Source organism: Euleptes europaea, chromosome 3 (assembly GCF_029931775.1).
Source record: "Euleptes europaea isolate rEulEur1 chromosome 3, rEulEur1.hap1, whole genome shotgun sequence".
Classification (NCBI taxonomy): domain Eukaryota; kingdom Metazoa; phylum Chordata; class Lepidosauria; order Squamata; family Sphaerodactylidae; genus Euleptes; species Euleptes europaea.
The window spans coordinates 25,014,945-25,038,159 of NC_079314.1; the positions used below are offsets into that span (position 1 = coordinate 25,014,945).

Consider the following 23,215-nt stretch of genomic DNA (forward strand, 5'->3'; position numbering starts at 1 on the left):
ATAGTTCTCTTCCTAGCGTCCTTTGCTCTCTCTTTGCCCAGCCGCCGCCAACATGGGACACGTGCAAACGAAGACCGTGAAAAAGGCCGCCCGGGTCATAATTGAAACGTACTACACCAGACTTGGGAATGACTTCCACACCCACATGCGCGTCTGTGAGGAGGTCGCCATCACCCCTAGCAAAAAGCTTCGGAACAAGATTGCCGGGTATGTCACCCATCTGATGAAGCGCATTCAGAGAGGACCAGTCAGAGGAACCTCTATCAAACTGCAGGAGGTAGAGAGAGAGAAGGGATAACGACGTCCCAGAGGTCTCTGCCCTGGATCAGGAGATCATCGAAGTAGATCCCAATACCAAGGGAATGTTGAAGCGACTGGACTTCGGCAGCCTGTCCAACTTGCAGGTCACGCAGCCCACTGTAGGGATGAACTTCAAAACCCCGAGAGGTGCCATCTGAAGCCGCTGCTGTACTGTCACTTTCACAATAAATATGTAGAAACAAAAGAAAAGAAAAACCTCGATTCTGCAGCTAGAAGAATTTATTCTGAAATTTAAAAAAATAAACTCTTGCATAATTTATTCTTCACGGGGAGGGGCAGGGAGCTAGGTGGTACGTGGGAAAAGGTTATTCAGTGGCTCCTCTGAGCTGGTTTCCCAGGCGTTGCCCCACAGGACTTTGAAGCATAACAGCAAGAAACTTGATTAAAAGGGGGAGATTGTTAGAAACCCAAATTTTGCATCCACTCTCACATAGAGCATTTTTGCTCTCGTGCTGCTGACAGATCAAGGAGAATAGTAAAAATGGATACTAGTCATGATGCAGACCTATTCTGTCCAGGATCAGGGGAGCATGCCTGTTATATTAGGTGCTGCGAAACACAGGCAGGATGGTGCTGCTGCAGTCGTCTTGTTTCTGGGCTTCCTAGAGGCACCTGGTTGGCCACGGTGTGAACAGGCTGCTGGACTTGATGGGCCTTGGCCTGATCCAGCACGGCTTTTCTTATGTTCTTAATGACAACCAGTTAAAAGAAATGGAACAGTGGTTGGCAAACAACCTGAAGAGCACCCCAAATTCCTCCTTCCCTGTGCTCTTACAGACCACACTCTGTAAGCACACACTTTCACACACTCCCATGTAAAAATGTGTTTTCTATGCAACTACAGGGGTCCCTCCAGGGACTAGCGCTCTGATACTGAAGAAGATTTGCTTTTTATATGCCGACTTTCTCTACCACTTAAGGGAGACTCAAACTAGCTTACAATCACCTTCCCTTCCCCTCCCCACAATAGATACCCTATGAGGTGGGTGGGGCTGAGAGAGTGTGACTGGCTCAAGGTCACCCAGCTGGATTCATGTGTAAGAGTGGGGAAACAAATCCAGTTCACCAGATTAGCCTCCGCCGCTCATGTGGAGGAAATGGGGAATCAAACTCGGTCCTCCAGATCAGAGTCCACTGCTCCAAACCACTGCTCTTAACCACTATACCACGCTGCTTCTCATTTGGAATGGTCCCAGCTCTCCCCTGCTTAATTAATAATACAACTCTGCACTAATGCACTGAAAAAAAGGTAGGCTTTTTATTTTATGACACATTGATACTTTTTACAGTATACGTTTCACTATATACACTCAGGTACATTGTGCATATTAAGTATATACTCTGAGAATCCCTAGGAAAGGAAATGGTAGATATTGACACAGAGATGAAACCTCGCGGCCCATTCTTGCAATGACGTTTGGAATGGTCCCAGCTCTCCCCTGCTCCACATACTTCGTATGCGTCACTCAAACTTAGCTTGCACAGGTGAGGAGACCGTCTGAACAAACACGTTTAAGTAGAAATCTCATTCTGGTCTTCCCCCATCAACCCCAATGCAGAAACTCTGTGCCCTCTGCAAGACCAGATGTCTCAGACACTTTCACTTGATGAGCTGAAGAAAGCTGCTTTAAATGCTCCTCCCTTCCACCCCAGAGAATCCAGAATTTATGAGAAATGGCAGAAGGCGCCAAACTTTTAGACTAGCTGGTTTCAGACCAATTTATCTGCTATCCTTTTTTTTTTTTTACTTTTCACAAAGGTTGTATTAGCAGAGTCTTTTTATTTTAAGTGAGTATTTGTGGAATTGAAATTAGCATTTCTGAAGCCAATTAGAAAACTATAAAACAGATTAGTTTAATTTCCAACAAGGCCAAAAACAGGGCAAACTGTGCCACGGAGCAGTTATTTGGGATCATTGTAAACTTAATCTCTTAATGAGCATAATCCTGATTCACTTGTTGTTCAGTTTTTCTAAATCCAGAGTCGACAAAATGAAAAATCAGAAAGAGATATTCTTTTCTAAGCGTGCAGGGGGTAGAAGGAGAAGGGAGGGTAATCTTCCAACCCTAGTCACTTAAAACACCTCTTTTTTACAGTGGAAAGCAATCAGGAATTAAGGGTTTTGTTTAATGCAATTTGGCAGCCATCTGTATTTAGAGATTTAAATGCCAGAGGGGACCACCACTGAACTAGTCAAACAGAAGTGGAAGGTGTTTAAAGGAACAATAAGCATAAATACCCATGCTGCTCTTATTTAATCGCCAGCCAAAACTCAGCAACTGAATTCTTCCTTGGCGGCAAATGTCAAGATTCAATTTTCAAAGCACCATTGATGCTCAACATCAACGCGATGGCTGCATCTTCAAAGATTTTGCTGCTGCAGAAGAGCACGGGATCAGTTTGGGGAAGAATACCCAGCTGCTGGCTTCTTTTTACGGAAAAGAAGGGCTTTTGAAAAACAGCAAGGGAAAGAGAACAGGCTACAGCTGTGCAAACCTGTTTTGACGTCTGAAACCATCCTTTTGTTTCTAAAGTGCAAATCTTTGGATACAGAAGGCTCACTCCATTCTGAAGTTGGCAGAAGAAGAATGGAATAATTTTTTTAACAGGACAGAGAGAAAGAAGCAATCCTTTGCTACCCACTGAAAAACCGAAAGGCAATTTGTCTTACTTAACTCTAAACTAAATGCAACGATTGGAACTCCAGATGCAGAAATTGAGCCTATGAAGCAACTGCAAGAATCCTAGTATGGAGCAGGGCTATGGCAGTGGGGAAGGCGGTTAATCCTCCTCCCTGCCTGATGTTGTTTTCCTGACTGCAGATGATCTCACCTACTCTGGGCTAGAAATGGGAAGGCCTGGAAAAAAAACGGAAAAATTGGGGAAAAAACAGTTTTTTCCCGGGTTCTTCCAAAGCAGTTTTTTTCCCGAAAAAATGGGGGGGGGGGGAAGTGTGTAGAATATGTTCTTTTCCAATGATAAATAATATATCTATGACATGGTATTCTGCAAAACATCTCCCTCCTGCAACATGGTGGCAAGGTCTCTGCACCACACAACCTCTAACACACTTCTTGCATCTCGCTTACTGCAGATTCCTGCATCTTCTGCTGCATGTGAAAGAATCTGGTCTATGTTTGGTAATATTCATACCAAATCTTTATTTGCTGTTGGTGCAAAGGGGCAAATCTGATTATTTTTTTATGTTGATGGTTTCTTGGGTTTTTTGTTGCTTTTGAGGGAAAGGGGGGTGGTTACCTGTTTTATTGCAAGCGTAATACTTTTATATACACTGCGTTTCACGCAATTTGTAAAACTACTCCACACTGAACTTTTTCAATTTTTCAAAAATTTCTATTTTTTCTGGAAAAAAAACATTAAAAAACCATTTTTTTCTCATGTAAAAAATTCCGTAAATTTTACATCTCTACTTTGGGCAGCTTTATACTTTGGAATACAAAAAGACAGGCACAAAACCTGACTTTCCCCCCGACAGTAAAATAGCATGGGAGGGAGGCATTATTGACTGGGTAATGGTATAGGGGCAAAGAGTTAGTCCTTCCATCCCTGTTACAATGGTCACAACATACACACACACACACACCCTGCCCCAGGTCTGCTTTTTGCTGCAAAAGTATGCATCTGGAGATCTGATCAGAGATCACGAGGATCACCCCCCAGTTCAAACCTACTTTTATCAGCTATTACAGTCCCCCCCACCCCCCGTCCCCTGTCCTTTTCAGTGTAAGGAGAAAGATGCTCAGGAAGAATCCAGTAAGATGGAAGATGCCATTTACATAAAAACAGACTTTGGCCCTCCCAAAAATATTTTTTCTTGCCATTCATAATGAAGCAGCAGATAATCTTATGGTACCCCAACCGCCCAATCCAAACCAGTCAGGCAGCCTGGCCTCTGTACCTCCCCAGGACAACTTGTAAACGCCCTTCTAGGAAAAATAAAGTATTTCAGATTACTTTGGTCTCCCGTACAAGACACAGGGGCCGTCTGCTGAGGAGATTCCAACAGGTAAAGCAACCTAATACTGTAACGTTAGTTAGGTGAAGCTACAAAATTTTCATAATATATGTAAACCAAGAAGGGTTCTTGAATAAATATATTCAAGGAACATCTTGTGTCGTAGTTAAAAGACCTAATAAAATGATATATAAAAAGACGCATAATGTTTCGGAAGCTTTGGTCTGAAGAATGGCTGGGTGTTGCCACAGAATCCATCGGAACCAGTCATACTGCTCCTCCCCTGAGGAACCCTCTCCAGTTAAATCACCCAGAATGCAGTGCATACGAAGTCCGCTTATGTTTAGTGGTTATTTAAAACCCGAAAGCTCGCCAGGAGAAAGACGGAGGACGTCAGAAGCCAAAGAGGTTGTCATCTTTCTCGGCCGCCGTCATCGAGTCGACTTTGTCCCAGTCGGTGGGCGAGAGGATTTCAGCGGTCTGAACGTCCTGGGCAGTCAAGCCAATGTCAAGGACGTGGGGGTTAGTTCGAGACTCCGCTAGTCTGAAAGTGAAAAAAATAAAAAGGATTGAGAAGTGACCTGATACAAAAAAGAAAGGAGAAATGCAGAGAGACAGATGCAAGACTGCTACTACACGCAGAAGTAGAAGAATACTAATTCTCTCCAAGCGGAGATGTGGCCTCAGTAAAAATAGGCTGCGTTGAGAAGTGCCCCAAATTCTAGAGATTGAGGGAAAAATAAGTTACCTGCTCAGAATGGTACATTTTGTCCAGAGAAGTCTCCAAAGGCACACGATGCATTTGTAGCACGTAAGCTAAAAAAGGTTTGGGCCTCAGGGGTTCCAGAGCTGAAGGTCTTCTGGGATACCCACACTAGTACTCAGAGTGTAGTCTTGTGTCGAAATTGCAGTGTTAAATGAAGCTGTTTAGCTTGGGAAGAAGGCGGTTAAGGGGAGACATGATAGAGGTCTATGAAATTATGCAAGGTATGGAGAGAGTGGACAGGGAGAAGCTTTTCTTCCTCTCTCATAATACTAGAATGCGGGGTCATCTGCTGAAGCTGGAGGGTGAGAGATTCAAAACTGATAAAAGGATTTCTTCACACGACACATAGTTAAACTGTGGAACTCCCTGCCCCAGGATGTGGTGATGACTGCCAACTTGGAAGGCTTTAAGAAGGGAGTGGACATGTTCATGGAGAAGAGGGGTATTCATGGCTACTAGTCAAAATGGATACTAGTCATGATGCAGACCTATTCTCTCAAATACTAGAGGAGCATGCCTATTCTATTAGGTGCTGTGGAACTCAGGCAGGATGGTGCTGCTGCAGTCGTCTTGTTTGTGGGCTTCCTAGAGGCACCTGGTTGGCCACTGTGTGAACAGACTGCTGGACTTGATGGACCTTGGTCTGATCCAGCAGGGCCTTTCTTATGTACACTGTTTGAGGTTTGTTTGATTTGCAGCAAACCCGAGTGAGAAAAATAAATCACGTACACCCTTCTTTAAACACCCATGCTGTGCACGTGCCTGGGAAACCCCACCAACCCAGGCTACGCTGCGTGTGTGCAGCTACGGCACAAGCACACCCACCTGATCTACTGCTTTGGGTTTCAAAGCTCTTTTCTGCGTCTCAAGGAAGCCTCCGAACCATAGGGGAGGGGGGAAGGGTTCGCCCTTGCCGCCTGCCGATATCTGAGGCCTCCTTTCCCAGGCTGTTTATCAGGGCTTTCCAGGCAGGCGACCCAGCCTGTTCGTTCTGTAATCAGTCCTTCTTTTACTGGCTGGTGGGCAAAATTCTGGCTTTTGTAAAAAAAGAAACAGCAACTGCAAAATCCTTCACACTAATGTGTGTGTCACATGCATCCTTAGCAGAGGCCTAATATCACTGCCCTGACCAAAAGAGGATTTTTTTTGGGGGGGGAGGAATGGAGTACCACATTGGAATGTGTTAATTTTCCTTGACATGGGACGACTCGGGCAGACAGGCCGCCAGGACCACTCTTCACCACTGTCTGCGTGAAATTCTGGTTGCTCATAGCAGCACACAATGTTCCCAGAGACGTCTGAGATTTAACTCTTTAGGACAGAAGTGCGGTGGCACGGGGATGAGTGATGGCAGCAGCCTTCCTAATCGCTCAGCGTCTGCCAGGATCATCCCTGGCTTCAGGAATAGCGATGGTTTTCAAGGAACTTTCTTGTGCACAGTCTTGCAAAATTCCTTTGGTGCAGCCCTGCTAACCAAACTGGAGGGAGTTTAACACTCGTGTGGCCAGCTTAGGGTCTTGTTTGAGCTGGAAGACGGGCTGCATACCGTCAATCCACTTGGCTAACGGCGGTGTTTCTTCCCAGTGCAAGAACCCCTCGTGGTGTGGTGGTTTGGAGTGGTGGAGTCTGATCTGGAGAACCGGGTTTGATTCCCCACTCCTCCACATGAGCAGCTGACGCTAATCCGGAGAACTGGATTTGTTTCCCCACTCCTACACATGAAGCCAACAGGGGTGATCTAGTCACACTCTCTCAGCCAGACCCCTTCCTCACAGGGTGTCTGTTGTGGGGAAGGGAAGGTGATTGTAAGTTGGTTTGATTCTGCCTTAAGTGGTAGAGAAAGTCAGCATATAAGGAGGCAAAGGAAGAGGAGGAGGAGGAGGAGAAAAAGAGGTTTTTATATGCCGACTTTCTATACCACTTAAGGGAGACTCAAACCAGCTTCCCTTCCCCTCCCCACAACAGACACCCTGTGGGGTAGGTGGGGCTGAGAGAGCTCCAAACCACCACCCTTAACCACTACACCACACTGGCTCTCTAGAGTTACTATAGGGGTCATTATAGAGTCACAATACGGGTGGTGGCGGTCATGGTTTGGGGGGAGGACATTATGATGGATGACCCATAGAAACCTTGCTCCCAGGGCTCATAAAACGCCTCAGCTGGTTCTGAAACTGCACACAAGCTCCCATCTAAAGCATCCTTTAAACCATTAACAGCTGCATTTTATAATATTGGAAAGGGGAATTCTGAAAGTTTAGTATCTAGTGAATTTCTGCCTGCCCTTCCAGTGGGTTTCCAGGTCCAGTTTTCAAATGCTGGTTTGTAACCTGTAAAGCCCTAACAGAGGAATGGGCCCATGATAGCCAAAGGACTACCAGCTCCTAGAGAAACCACCTACACTTCTGGTGAGAGTGACAAACCAGTGTGCAGATCTCACTCGGAGATCTCATGCGAGTGCCACTCGATCCCACTTCTGGAGGCATTGCAAGCTGAACAACCATACCTCTTGCACTGAGATATGCTTAGCCGTCTCACCCCACCCCTCGAAAGGAAGGAGCACGCCCATTGACAAGCATCCAGAAATGACAACCTTGGAGATTAACGGTATTTTTAGTGTCACTTGCGAAAATGCCCTGCAGTGAATGCACAAATGCACAGTCGTTGAGAGCCGTCACCTTACAAACAGACACCGCAACAGCCAGCCAGCCCCACCAGAAAATTCAATCGACTAAGGTAATGATTTTTTTGGGGAAAAAAGATATATCTGTACAGTTATTATTATTTTAATGCCAGCAGGGATCTTTTCAAGTTAACTATATGGCAAGGAGCACAACTGAAACACAACAGTGACAGCTTGAGTGAGAAACTGATAGATTCTCAGCACCTAAACTGGGAGTAATAAGAGGCGACAGAGAAGAGATTCCCGATTTGAAAATCACCTTAACACGGTTGACGAAAGACCCATGTAGCATTGGAGATGACAGTACCGTTTTTAAGGAACATCATTTTGGGTCTTGAGCTTGTTCAGATTCATGTTCACCTGGCCTGCCCTTTTTGTTCCTGCATGGGGTCTTTTTTCAGGTGGGCAGGGGTGTCCAACATAAAGCTCTTGACCGTCTCCAATATGGTCTACAGCAGCCCTATCACGCTGTATTACGTAGGAACATAAAAAGAGCCCTGCTGGATCAGACCAGTGGTCCATTTAGTCACACAGTGGCCAACCAGTTGTCTTAGAATCATAGAATCATAGAGTTGGAAGGGACCACCAGGGTCATCTAGTTCAACCCCCTGCACAATGCAGGAAATTAACAACTATCTCCCCCCACATCCCCAGTGACCCCAACCCTCCCCTGCCATGCAGGATCCCACAATCAAAGCACTCCCAACAGATGGCCATCTAGCCTCTGCTTAAAGACCTCCAAAGACGGGGACTCCACCCCCCCACCCCGAGGCAGCACATTCCACCGTCGAACCGCCCTCACCGTCGGAAAGTTCTTCCTAATGTTTAGGTGGAATCGCTTTTCTATTATTTTAAATCTATTACTCCATGTCCTAGTCTCTAGAGCAACAGAGAACAATCTAGTTTCCTCATCAACATGACATCCCTTCAAATATTTAAACATGGCTATCATGTCTCCCCTCAACCTTCTCTTCTCCAAACTAAACAAACCTAACTCCCTAAGTCTCTCCTCATAGGGCATGGATTCCAGACCTTCGACCATTCTGGTCGTCCTCCTCTGGACACGCTCCAACTTGTCAACATCCTTCTTAAATTGTGGAGCCCAAAACTGGACACAGTATTCCAAGTGAGGTCTTGCAGAATACAGTGGTAGTATTACTTCCCTTGACCTAGACACACTAGCTTCTTGCAAGCATCTAGTGTCTTGGAGGGTCAACAAACAGAACTCAGAGGCCAAAGTCCACCCCCTTGACCTACAGATATTAACCCCTCTCTTCTTCCATGGAGATCAGGACAGTATACTCAATTTTCTCTTCAAACTCCTCACCCTGTGAAGTGAGTTAGGCTGAGAATGCGCGAAAGACCCAGGATCATGCATTGAGCATCACGGCTAACAGACCCAATCTGATGCCCTGACCACTACTACACACTGCCTCTCACTGTTAGGGTTGCCAAGTGCCAGGTGGTGGCAGGCAAACCCCCGCCAATCCACCTGGCTGCCTGCCAACCAACTGAGGGTCGGTGGGCAACGCGTGCACGCGCGCCTGCCCGAGACGCCACGACAAGGGGCCGCTTCACAAGGGGCCGTTTACCACTCAAACTGGGAGTTTGAGTGGTAAATGGCTGCTTGCGATGTGCCGCATTGCAGGGGGGCCCTTTACCACTCAAACTGGGAGTCTGAATGGTAAAGGAAGGCCCTGTTGTGATGAAGCACTTCTGGGTGTGAACAGGAAGTGCCGCGATTGCGTAGGCGTGCACAATCTCGCAACCACCAGAAAAACCTCCTGCCGGAGCAGAGTACAGACCTGGTAAACCTTCTCACTGTTCAGTTAAAGTGCCCTACTCCGCTCAAAGTGCCCTACTCCGCTCACAACAGACCTGGCTACTGAAACAACCTCAACTTGCCAAGTACGTCACCTCAGATGCTTCCAAGAAGCTAGTGTTCGCAGCGGGGAAAGACACCCGTTGAGAAATGGATTCTGGTTCACTTATGGCTTTTCCTCACCTGTTATACCCTTTTCTCCCAGCAACCCTTGTTTCGGGATTCCCCAAGGACAGTGTCCATTCTTTCCTTGGCAAGAAGACAGACACAGTGATGTCTTCCTTACCAAGCCTGAGCATGCGCTGCAGAGTTATGAGGGGCCAGAGAGTTGAAAGGGTTGGGAGGCAGCGGGGCAACTTTGGACAAGTTGGTGCTCTCTCTGCAGGCCCTCCACCTGACCCCTTTAAGAAAGAAGGAAGCGGACTCATTGCCTTCAGGTCTTTCTCAGAGTGTGCATGATTACTGCTTGAATTTTTTGCAAAATGCCTCCCCCTGCAGGTGGGGGGACGAAAATGCAAGAGGATAGTTTCGGCCGTTCGTCTGTAATAGCATCAATTTTTAGTCCAGGTAGCGCCTCACAGGCCACCAAAATCTCCCCAGGGTATAAACTTTCATGAATCAAAGCTCACTTCATCAGATACCAAGGTACTATTTAATGAAGTGAGCTTTGACTCACGAAAGCTTACACCCTGGGAAATTTTCGTGGTCTTTAAAGAAGAAAAAGAGTTGGTTTTTATGCGCCGACTTTCTCAACCACTTAAGGGAGAATCAAACCGGCTTACAATCGCCTTCCCCTCCCCTTACCCACAACAGACACCCTGTGAGGTAGGTGGGGCTGAGAGAGCTCTAAGAGAAATGTGACTAGCCCAACGTCACCCAGCTGGCTTCATGTGGAGGAGATTAGCCTCCACCGCTCCTGTGGAGGAGCGCGGAACCAAACCAGTTCACCAGATTAGAGTCCAGCACTCCAAATCACCGTTCTTAACCACTACTGGATTCAAAAGTACTACTGGACTCAATTTTTGTTCTAAAATACAAGAGGTGATCCGAGCAAGTCACAGAATAGTGTTCCTCCCACCTGCATCTTGGCACTTCCACGCCCATGACTTGTTTCTACACACTCGACTGCTACCTGCGCCAAGGCGACACTTTCAACCGGCCTGTATCATTCGGGGAGTTTAACTCCCCACCACACACACAAAATTAGATTCTGCCCTAAGAAGTTATCAAAATATTTGACTTCTCTGGGGAGGCTGCAAATCCCACCGTTCAATTAGCCAAACAGAGCAGCGCTGACAGGGTCAGGCTACAGCGGCTGATGTAGATTAGAGGTAATTTTTCCTTAAAACACACACATACACTACAAAAGCCGTCGCTAATCAACTCAGGTTTCCTGGGCAGGCCTCTAGCGGGAAGAAACTCAGGAAACAAATGATCATAATTACCTTGAAAAGGCTTCATCCAGTCCGTCGTCCATCGGCTGTAGAACAAAAGAAGAGGGAGGGGGAAAGGAAAACCAAGAGGGAATGAACAAGTGGTTTGCATCGACAACAAAGAGGGACCCTGAGCATCAAGAGCAGGGATTTGCAAAACGGATTCCTGGGGACCTTGGAGTTGCTCAGAGGTTCTTTGGGGTGTCCCCTGAGATACGTAGCAGCATAACGTTTTCCCAGAAAAACAGCCGGCAGCTGCCAACATTCTTCTGCAATGAGCTCGGCATGGTGGGTATGTTTTAGGGCACACTTGTGCAAGGCAATGGGAAAAAAACCCAACAGGCTTAGCCAGCCATCAGCATGAGCTGAGGGTATGCTCTAGAACATCCCCCAGAATGCCTTGCAACACACGGGAATTCCTAGCAAGTAATTTGGGTTTTTTAGATGGGAAATTGGAAAGCCGCCAACATGGAAGAACACTTTGCTTCCTAACAGGATTTAAAAGCTAACTGAGAAAGTTGGAAAGTTCTTACAGCGTTTCCAAGTAACAGGGAATGGGGTCGTGAGCACCACTCAAGAAAAAATAGTAGCCACGCCATACCAACACTGCAATCAAACCCCAAAATACAAAAGCATGTGGCTCAGGGACAAAACTCATTCCAACATTATAACAACCTACATATACTGACTGAAATATATCCAAATTAACAATACACAATAATTCTACTGGCATAGAATCAAGAGTCCATATACAATCCTTGAAGCTTGTTCTTCCGTATGTTGTGGATATCTCTTCAATGATGCAACACCAGTAGATCAGTTAATAAATAAAGTTATAAATCATCTCTTCAGTATCGGTAGAAAGATGGCTATAAATAATTTCTTCAGTACGAGACGGGCTGCCAGCTCCTGATCCCCTTTTGTCAAAATCTTCATCAGAACTTCCCATCAGTCTTATTTGTCCAAAATGGTACATCATCTGACAAACTCATTCCATTTGCCATGGAATGAGAAGTTTATGTATCACTTTGGACATTATCATTATCTGTATATATAGGTAAGTTATAATACTGGTACATAATTAAATCTATGAGTATTGTCCCTTAGCCACATGCTTTTGTATTTTGGGGTTTGATTGTAGTGAGTACCAAACAAGACTCCAAAGTTAGTCAAGAGCATCCTCCATGAAACATGCCCAATGACCACAGTAAAATGCTCCTTGTGGCTGATCATACCTGTGGAACATTCCTACCCAGCTAGCATGGTGCAGTGGACGGAATGTCAGACTAGGATCCTAGGAAACCTGGATTCGAATCCCCACTCTACCATGGGAGAGGGCTGGGTATCCATGGCCCACTCTTATTCTCTCGGCCTAGCCTACCTCACAGGTTGTTGTTGTGAGACAACGGAGGAGGGGAGAACAATGTTTTAAGTTGCTGTAGGTCCCAACTGGGGAGAAAAGGATATAAATAAATAGGTATATCCAAATGCATGCACCCACTCCAGGAGGTACATCAAAGTACTCACGGCTATGCTTTTCCCACATATCTTTTAAGACTTTCAAGTCCTTTTAAGACCTTCATCTGGTTGCTCGGATTGAGGCAACAGAGAGGTTGAAAGATATGGGTACCTTGAGTCACAGCATCAGCCAGAATTTTAAACGGGTAAGCTGCCTTGTATGGAAAACATTTTAATGTGTTAGAAATATCTATATCTCGTTTTTCTCCAACTTTGTGAGACTGGAGGAGGCTAAAATATACCAACCTGTTCCAGGATTTCAGGATGCGGCAGGCTACAAGTCAATCACAATGCAGAGGTCGGTATAACAAAGGAGCAAAGTGCTCAAACTTTCTGCAGAGAACAATTTATATCCCACTTCAACAGCATGTGAGAAACAGTCATATGGAACTGGGACCATCAGCTCACCAGCATCTGGCTACATGGGACATTTTGCAAGAGATGTGTCCAGAACCCACTCACCCACACTACGTTGTTGTTTTCTGACGAAGGCACTTGGAAGATGCCGCCGTCCGAAGGCACAGAGTTTGCGTTCACAGTCAAAGGGGTTTTGGCAGCATTCTCCAGGTCTAGCAGGTTCCCAGTGGTGACCACTGTGAATGGGAGGAAGTTAGAATATTTATTGTGGCTCCTTCTGTCACTAACAGGATGCGAAGCGGCTTACAAGAAGTTAAAATCCAGTCAAATACAATAAAAGAAGTACAGTTTATAAAGGAAAAAGTCATTGAGAACCAACCTTATCTTGGGGCTAGTCTACAAACCACATGAACACATGCATCTGCCTTATACTAAATCAGACCCTTGGTCCAACGAAGTCAGTATTGTCTACTCAGACCGGCAGCGGCTCTCCAGGGTCTCAGGCAGGGGTCTTTCACATCACCTACTTGCCTAGTCCCTTTCACTGGAGATGCCGGGGATTGAACCTGGGACCTTCTGCATGCCAAGCAGATGCTCTACAAACTGAGCCACAGCCCCTCCCTATGAGCCAACGAGCCAGAGTTTTCCCCCAGCCATGCCCAATATATATACTTCCAAAGATGGGGATCAAGTTCAATGGAGTTTCAGCAGGGGTCCCCAATGTGGCCCCCACAAAACCTTTTTTGGTGCCCACCAAGTGTTTTTAGGAAGTGGGTGGGGCCAGGTAGGGCTTTTGCCCAGCAAGGCTTCTGATTGACTATTGGAGGTTTGATTGGCTGTTCAGATTGTTTTAAATGTTGCTTTGGCAGCAGCTGTTACCACCGTGCAAGGATCTGCACTGGGTTACTGAAGTCAAGCTGTGGCAATCATTTTGCGGCCGGCTTCGCCTCCTGCGGCAGCCAATTTGCAGCAGCCATTTTGTTGCTGCGCCCACCATGCCGTCTCAGAATTCCAAAAGTGCCTGGAGGCTCACAAAGATTGGGGACCCCTGTTTCAAGGGCTGCAAGAAGAGCAGTCATGGAACAGAGGGAATTTTAAGGAGATACAAGGGTACGCAGTTCAAGGCAAGGTGCTAGGCTGCATGGTTGTAGCAGGAGAGAAGGAAGCCAAGCAGCAAGGGGTTCAAAACCATGCTTGTCAGGTCACCGCTGGTAAACCCAATTTTTCAATCTGGTGAGTCCCCCACGGTGCTCTGAACAAGCTGAAACCAAATCCAGACAAGGTAAAGGAGATGCTGGTCAGCAAAGCCTCCCCGAGCATGCAGCGGGAATCACCCGAAGACTCAAGATGCCCTTCCCTCAGAGCGAGAACAGCCTGTTTCTTTGCTGCTGTCTATTGTTTTCTCATGCTGTATGCCACCTCATACAAACTTTGCGTGGAGCGATAGGGCACAAATGCCTTAAGCAAATGCACGTGGCACTGGAGTTTTGTAATTGTAAACCCTAACATATTATTTGCCCCCCAAAACAGCCAGAGGGGGCCCCAGTGTGGATTGGGCCACACTGCTGAGGAAGGGGGCAACTCTTCCCCGCCAGCCTCAAAAATACCCACTTCAGCTACTTTTACCTGGGGAAGGAGGCATATCCCCCCCCCCACATTTTGGTGCACGTAGCTTCAGCCAAAGATGTCATGACTGAAACAGAATTCATTTTTTATTTGGGGTGATGAATAAAAATTCCTAAGAGTCATTTTAGGATAACACATTTTTGCATTCAAGTCTCAAAGGCTTTTTTCCCTTTTCCCCCCCAAATAAGCATACATTTGAATTGCAGAAATCCTCAGCAACGCAAAGAAGCTGGGAGTTTTCAGAGACAAGCGGCAGGGTTTACAGAAGTGACTTTATCAGGAACAAGGGATTTTTAGATGTCCTTATGGGTGACAGAACCCTGACCTGGATAGCTCAAGCTAGCCCAATCTCTTCAGATTTCAGAAGCTAAGCAGGGCTGGCCCTGGTTAGTTAATAACATTCACAATAATGAAGAAGAGTTGGTTTTTATATGCCGACTTTCTCTATCAGTTAAGGAAGACTCAAACCAGCTTACAATCACCTTCCCTTCCCCTCCCCACAACAGACACCCTGTGAGGTAGGTGGGGCTGAGAGAGCTCTACGAGAGCTGTGACTAGCCCAAGGTCACCCAGCTGGCTTCATGTGGAGGAGCGGGGAAACAAATCCAGTTTACCAGATTAGTGACTGCCGTTTATGTGGAGGAGTGGGGAATCAAACGCAGTTCTCCAGATCAGACAGCTCCAAACCACTGCACTTAACCACTACACCATGCTAATAATATCAATAATGATGATGGTGATGATAATAATAAACAACTTTTATTTATATCCCGCCCTCCCCCAGCAACTCTGGGCTCAGGGCTGCTCACATCATAATTAAAATAAATCCAATAAAATATACAATATATATGATAAAAAATACAGTTAATGCCAGCAACGCTTAAATTTTACTCAACAGCCAATTCAAGGTGCCAAAATAATTCCCAGCAGAGAGAGATGTTTCTGCAATACATACTACTAAACTCATAACATAGGGGGAGAGATGGACTTCAAATTAATAATCTAAGATTGAACTGATCAAGGGAGGAAAGGCTTAAGGAACAGACGGCGAACAGGAAGGAGAGTTGGAAAGGGGAAGGGAGGCCAGCATCTAGATAACACCATCGCTGCCCTCCACCATAGGCCTCGTGGAACATCTCCATCTTGAAAGGCCCTGCAGAACCCTGCTAGGATGGGAGACCGCCAAGGAAGTCCAGGGTCACTATGCAGAGGCAGGCAATGGCAAACCACCTCCAAAGGTCTCCTGCCTTGAAAACCCCATGAGGGGTTGCCAAACGTTGGCCCGCTATGGAAGGCAGCCACCAGAAATGCTCTCCAGCACAAACATCAATGCATAGAACGGTAGCTCTCCCAAGCATTCCAGAGAGCCGTGTGAAAGAGAATACCCTCATGAAATATTTTGCGCTGTATTTTAATTAGTGTGTGCACGTTTGTTTGTGGGGAGAGGCATCGGGTGGGGAGGGGCCCTTTAGGCGCCAAAATATCTTTAATGACATCTGCAGGGATGTTCTCAAGGTTTGGGCAAGGACTTCTTTTTAATCTTCCAACATAAATCCAGAGAGAAAAAGTGGAGTCCCTAATCTTCAGATGGGAGACTAAAACTATGCCATAAGGCTGTGACTGACCATGGATTAGAATCTGATGTTGGAGTGAGAGCAACTCAGCATGCCTTGACATTGGAGGGGGGGGGGGTGCTAATATTCTCTAAGTTTGTAGTCTCATGAATGGGATGCTCTTCTTTGTCTGAGAGTATATGATTGACCCAAGGTCACCTAGCGAGCTTCCATGGCGGAGCGGGGATTCGAACCTGAGTCTCCTAGATCCTAGTCTGACGCTCTAACCATTACATCACACAGCTTAAAGAGGATTCCTTTGCTATTATATCTGCATGACTCAATACGACACATCCAGTTTGTACAGGACACTTATACATGGACTCACATGAACACATGAAGCTGCCTTCTACTGAACCAGACCTTTGGTCCATCAAAGTCAGTATTGTCATCTCAGACCGGCAGCAGCTCTCCAGGGTCTCAGGCAGGGATCTTTCCCACCACCTACTTGCCTAGTCCCTTTAACTGGAGATGCCGGGGATTGAACCTGGGACCTTCTGCATGCCAAGCAGATGCTCTACCACTGAGCCACGGCCCCTCCCCTGTCCTCTGTGCCATTTTCCAGGATTGAAACGGACATGATGGCAGGTCTCTCTCTTGCTCCACACCCCCTGCACCCGGTTCATTAAAGGCTACTGCACGTGCAATTATTGCAGATCGTTACTAGGAAGATACCACTTAAAACAATACTCAGATGGCATGACCTCTTCCACACTCCCGATCGTTAAAAGAATTTTAATGGGCCCCTGGAACAGGTCTTTGAGAAAGCTGCTCTCCGGGAACTTGCCGCATTTCCCCCCTTTCTTCCTCCCCCTGAGGAATAACCGGCAAATAGGTTTCATTCCAAGGGAGCCACAAAGGTCAAAAGGACAGTTAAGATCTTGATGGATTTCAATCAGGGGTCAGCAACCTCTGTATACATGACATGCTGCTGAATTTCAGTAATAAGTACCTCTCTCCCCCCAGAAAGAAGGGGCTTCAATGATTTGATAACCGAGCCTGCATCTCCCATTTTGTTTCTGCTTCTGCAGGAACTGGGGATAAATGAAGTTGTGAGGGATTCACACCCAAGCAGTCAGTATCAGAAAGGCACTGAAGAGGAGGAGGAGGAAGAGAAGGAGAAGAGTTGGTTTTTATATGCCAACTTTCTCTACCACTTAAGGAAGAATCAAACCGGCTTACAATCACCTTCCCTTCCCCTCCCCACAACAGACACCCTGGGAGGTAGGTGGGGCTGAGTGGGTGTGACTGGCCCAAGGTCACCCAGCTGGCTTCGTGTGTAGGAGCAGGGAAACAAATCCACCAGATTAGCCTCTGCCGCTCATGTGGAGTGGGGAATCAAACCTGTTTCTCCAGATCAGAGTCCACCACTCCAAACCACCGCTCTTAACCACTACACCACGCTGGCTCTCTCAAACACTGCAGTCTCTTAAGGCATGTGCTTGTAATGACACCCGGAGACAAGCTATGACTCAAGGTATGTGGGATTCTTGTGTTTTTTAAAGGAAGAGACACTTCCTTTGAGGGAAGGGGTCGCTAGATCCCCCTCATCCATTTCTTCCCCAGAGATGCATGCCATTCAATGTTGCTGCATTAGTGCATTGATTGCCATGGGTTACAAGCATGCTGGGAAGAACCTGCCTCCCCCAACTAGGGATCTGGCCTGGGCTGGTGGGGGAAGGGGTGATTTCTGATTCTCCAGGATCAGATGAGCCTGCCTGTTATATTAGGTGCTGTGGAACACAGGCAGGACAATGCTGCTGCAGTTGTCCTGTTTGTGGGCTTCCTAGAGGCACCTGATTGGCCATGGTGTGAACAGACTGCTGGACTTGATGGACCTTGGTCTGATCCTGCATGGCCTTTCCTATGTTCTTATGTGCTCACTGTACCTATACTCTCTTGTGCAGCTCTAGGATCTAAACATATTCTTTTAAAGAAGGGTGGGAAAAGGTAGGAAGCACAGGATTGTAGAATTTCACAGCCAATTCCATGCTTGAACGATAAAATTAGCCTTGCTCAAGCTATCCAACCAAGTGCCATGGTGTTCAGACCATGTTAGCCCCCTGCTGGTCCATCTAGCTGCAAGGAGGGGGCAATCTCTGAGACTTTGAACACTCCAGAATGCAATGAAAATGCTATTAGCACACATGTTGCATGCAGAAGGTCTCTGGTTCAGCCCCTGGAATTGCCGATTAAAAGGGGGTCTGGAAGAAGAGCCAGGAATGATGCCTGAGAGCCAGTGTGGTGTAGTGGTTAAGAGCAATGGTTTGGAGCAGTGGACTCTGATCTGGAGAACAGGGTTTGATTCCCCACTCCTCCACATGAGCGGCGGAGGCTAATCTGGCGAACTGGGTTTGTTTCCCCACTCCTATACATGAAGCCGGCTGGGTTATCTGAGGCTAGTCACAGTTCTCTCAGAGCACTCTCAGCCCCACCTACCTCACAGGGTGTCTGTTGTGGGGAGGGGAAGGGAAGGCGATTGTAAGCCGGTCTGTGATTCTTTCTTAAGTGGTAGAGAAAGTTGGCATATAACAACAAACTCTTCTTCTGAAAGCTGCCGTGGGCAGCCGTCACCCATTTCAGCAAGCAGAACGTGGATTCGGATGGCCAACGGTCCAACTCAGTGCAGCTGCTTCACAGATGAACCTACAAAACTCCCCTTCAACAGAACCCATGTGTTTGATCACTTACGGCCTTTCGGGGAGGCTGAGTTTGGGCTGCTGGCCCCTTCTCCTTCCAACATGGTTCTTTCCCGCTTCTCCTTTTCTGCAACCGAGAGTCAGACAAATGTTATTAGCTTCTGGACGCCAGGGGAAGTTTGTGCCAACATTCATTCCCCTGAGCCAAGGAAATGCTTCGTAGCTTCCAATGTCCCACTCAGAAATGGAAGCATTAGTTCTATGTAAATCTTGCTTCCTAGACAATTGCCTCCCAAGGTGGCTCGTGTTGATCAAGAAAGACTAGGCATAACTTTGACATATGTTGACACACACGAGATGAGTGGAGGAGAAAGGAAGGCAAAGAGGCCAGTCTGACAATATTGGTGTGGGGATCAGAGTGCCGAATCAACATCTGGGAGGCCTTGGTTTGTTTCTCCATTCCAACATGAAAACTTACTGGGTGACCCCAGATCACTCTTTCAACACAGCCTACCTCACAAGATTGTTGTTGCGAGGATAAAACGAAGGACCAGCCCACAGCAACGGAGAGCCTTTGTGCTTGCAGGGTTTAATGTTCTACCCTCAGCTGTGCTATTAGGGAGGTTTCAGAAAACCCCACACATAAATAGACTGTACTTGCAGGCTGAGATGTGTTCAATCATTACGGCACGTTTTTCTATATTGCCTGTTTTATGCTGACCCTCGAGTCAAACTCCTTAACCCACTCTTAGTTAATTGGAACGGAGCTTCGGACAAGTGCAAGGTACAAGTATTTCTTTCTGGACAAAATCCTGTCATGATAGACAAGGAACAATAACTCCAAAAAACTTAAATAAGACCCATCACTAAAAACACCTCCCTTCGACTCTTCTCTACAGCCTCCAAAAAAAGAGTGACAAAATAAGTACGCTGAGGGTCAGAGTCCTCTAAGAGGAACTGAACCTTTTGCTCCCAAGTTGCTCAAGAAAATGTGGACAATTTGTTAAAACGTGGTCTTGCCTGGAAGCTGATCTCTGCATGTGTGTGTGTGCTAAGTGCTGTCAAGTCGCTTCCGACTCATGGTGACCCTATGAATCAATGTCCTTCAAAACGTCCTATCTTTAACAGCCTTGCTCAGGTCTTGCAAACTGAGGGTCGTGGCTTTCTTTATTGAGTCAATCCATCTCTTGTTGGGTCTTCCTCTTTTCCTGCTGCCTTCAACTTTTCCTAGCATGACTGTCTTTTCCAGTGACTCGTCTTCTCATAATGTGACCAAAGTACGACAGCCTCAGTTTAGTCATTTTAGCTTCTAGGGTCAGTTCAGGCTTGATTTGATCTATAACCCACTGATTTGTTTTTGGGGCAGTCCAGGGTATCCGTAACACTCTCCAACACCACATTTAAAAGGAATCTACTTTCTTCCTATCAGCTTTCTTCATTGTCTAGATCTCCCCATAGCAAACTACAATGTTTGAAGGGTTCCAAGATTTCGCAACACCTGCACACCCAACCTCTAGCGCCTCATTTGGTCGCGTCATGCAGCTTCCTGACTACCCCATTCTGATGGCCTGAATCACAAAATGTATTCATTCCGTTTATTATTTTTTTGTTAAACCCTGCCTTTTGGTCGCTGAAAACAGGCCCTCTAACATGGCTGACAGCACTTAAAGCGCAAAATTACAACACAGTTAAAATAAATTAAAACCAGTTAAGTAGATAAACCCAGCTCAGTCCCCCATCTACCAGATGCGGGTCCCACTCCAGCCACCAAAAGCCTGCCCGAGTAACACGGCAGCTGTCCATTTCTGACCCAAGGTCTTTATGTGTCCTTGATCCTTCACCCAACACACAGGCCGTAATCTCAAGGCGGTTTGTTTCCGCCAACCTTCGGAATGGAAGTGTATATGAGGGGGCAGAGGGGAAGAGAAAGGGGGCTTCCAGACAGATCTATCCGCTCAACCTTTCACAGCTGCCGACGGCGCGGAACAGTTGTGGCAAACGGAAAAAGGGCTTTCCAGGCTGGCACGACCCCAAGACTTGCAAAGGCAATCCAATCAAGCCTACGGTCGGTTCTGGAACGCTGCCCGACCTGCTGGCTGCTGCGCCTACCAGGCCGCCGCTGACAAAAAGACAGATGGTCTCTCGCTGTCAACGTATCCTCCGTTGGCACTTCACAGCTGGCCAGGGCTGGAAGATGCCACTCGAAGCACCGGCTCTGGGATGGTGTGTGTGGGGACGACGGCACAGAGAGGGCAGGAGAAAGCACTTGGGCGGTTGCCTAGCAACCACCCACACCTTTCAAGGTGCCCCAAAGTAGGAGGGGTGGTTGCCAGGCGACTACCTGCATGCTTCTGTTGGACAGACCTCCCCTTTGTTCTACCTCCTACTGGAGGGGGGGAATTATTATTTATATAACACTATTAATGCACTTAAGAAGAAGGAAAATTGGTTTTTATATGCCGACTTTACCACTTAAAAGAGAATCAAACCGGCTTACAATCACCTTCCCCTCCCCACAATAGACACCCTGTGAGGTACGTGGGGCTGAGAGAGCTCTAAGAGAAATGTGACTAGCTCAAGGTCACCCAACTGGCTTCATGTGGAGGATTGGGGAAATAAATCCTGTTTACCAGCTTAGCCTCCACCATTCATGTGGAGGAGCGGGGAATCAAACCCGGTTCTCCAGATCAGAGTCCATCGCTCCAAACCACCACTCTTGACCACTACACCACCACTTAGAGCTTGACAGAGTCACCCGAGTAAAGATGCCAGCCCTCTGCCAAACTGGAGATTACCATTTGCTGAACTGGAGATTACCATTTAAATTTAAAAGTGTGAGGGAGACATTACAAGGCGGGGAAGCAAAGACACGGGTTGTCCTATTTATTTGCTGGTTGCTCTCCTAGAGTCACTTGCCGAATTTTGGCGCTGGAGAAGGGCCTCACAAAAAATGCTGGAAACCCCTAGGGGTGACCGCCACAGAGAGAGGACGTGGGTTGGAAAGGGGCAACCAGGGCCATGCTGCAACTGGGGGAAGGGGTTTTGTCACAAGTTTCCTCAAGATAAACGATGGCTTGGAAAAGGAGGCTGGAGGATGGCAGGCAGGCCACCAGCCAGGGACAAGAAGGTGCTGCTCAGTTCAGCCCTGACCAGTTGGCAACAGATGGAGTCGTGCTCTCCAGAGTTGCTGTGATCGGGGTGACAGCCAGGGGCTCAAACTCGGCCAGGAGTGGCATGGGAGGAAGTGACGGGAAACCTGCCTCAGCCCCAGTCCAAGCAGAGTCTTTCGAGAGCCAGCGTGGTGTAGTGGTTAAGAGCGGTGGTTTGGAGTGATGGACTCTAATCTAGAGAACTGGGTTTGATTCCCCACTCCTCCACATGAGCGGCGGAGGCTAATCTGGTGAACCAGGTTGGTTTCCCCAGTCCTACCCATGAAGCCTGCTGGGTGACCTTGGGCTAGTCACAGCTCTCTTAGAGCTCTCTCAGTCCCACCTACCTCACAGGGTGTCTGTTGTGGGGAGGGGAAGAGAAGGTGATTGTAAGCTGGTTTATTTCTTCCTTAAGCAGTAGAGAAAGTCGGCATATAAAAACCAAGTCTTCTTCTTCTTTTCCTGGTTTGTACTTGATGGATGGTAGAGATATTAGCAATCATAATGGTTGTTTGGTATATATTGGTTTATTAAAATATATGGTATGGAGGAACTGGGTAACCTTGGGCTAGTCACAGCTCTCTTAGAGCTCTCTCAACCCCATCTACCTCACAGGGTGTCTGTTGTGAGGAGGGGAAGGTTATTGTATGCCGGTTTGATTCTTCCTTAAGTGGTAGAGAAAGTCGGCATATAAAAACCAACTTGTTCTCCTCCTCCTCCTCTCTGCTAGGGTCGATTGGCTCAGCTTGTTCCTAGGTTCTTTTAATGCCCCCAATCTATTCCATTTGCCATTTCTGCCGGCAGCCCCTGGCTTCCACCAACAACGAAAAGTGACCCTGTGCATCAAACGCTAGCCCCCCACCAAAAAAAACCTACTTGGAGGGGGCAAGGGAAGAGGGGGTGGAAAATTTGCCTGGTGCTCCATCACGAACTGGCTCCATTGCCTGCTGTCAGGGCCATTAGACGCCTGCGGTTAGATTAGTAATGCAATCAGAATTTCATTCACTGTTCCTTCCATTTTTTAAAAAAGTTCTCCCTGTGGAGAACGTTAAAAAAAAAAAAGCCCACTACACCCAAATTATTTGGAAAACTGAACAGGTACCGAAAGCCAAGCTCACACACTCACCTTCTTTGGACGCCTGCCAGAATTCAAACGCTACTTTGAACGCCTGAGCAACTGTGAGGGTGACGGCTTGGGCCTGGGTGGGGGGGAGAGAGAGAAAGATACAACAGCGATTAAAAAACGAGCGTGTTCCTCGTGTAGATTTAAATCACTTGGAGGTTCTGCTCAGCTGAGATATGTTCAACCAGG

General features: G+C 47.0%; 1 protein-coding gene and 1 pseudogene across 1 annotated transcript in view; one reads left to right on the forward strand and one right to left on the reverse strand.

Moving 5' to 3' along the window:
• Window positions 1-37: 37 nt before the first annotated feature.
• Window positions 38-507, forward strand: LOC130475196 (40S ribosomal protein S17-like; annotated as a pseudogene).
• Window positions 508-4,564: 4,057 nt separating this feature from the next.
• LDLRAP1 (low density lipoprotein receptor adaptor protein 1) overlaps window positions 4,565-23,215 on the reverse strand; it is an 81,280-nt gene continuing 62,629 nt past the window's right edge. The window contains exons 5-10 of the mRNA XM_056846939.1: window positions 23,030-23,102; window positions 18,803-18,881; window positions 17,737-17,773; window positions 12,982-13,119; window positions 11,014-11,048; window positions 4,565-4,841 (exon numbers count right to left, since the gene is read on the reverse strand). Of these exons, the coding sequence (XP_056702917.1) occupies window positions 4,691-4,841; window positions 11,014-11,048; window positions 12,982-13,119; window positions 17,737-17,773; window positions 18,803-18,881; window positions 23,030-23,102 (513 nt within the window). The 3' untranslated portion in view covers window positions 4,565-4,690. The remainder of the gene's footprint in view (window positions 4,842-11,013; window positions 11,049-12,981; window positions 13,120-17,736; window positions 17,774-18,802; window positions 18,882-23,029; window positions 23,103-23,215) is intronic.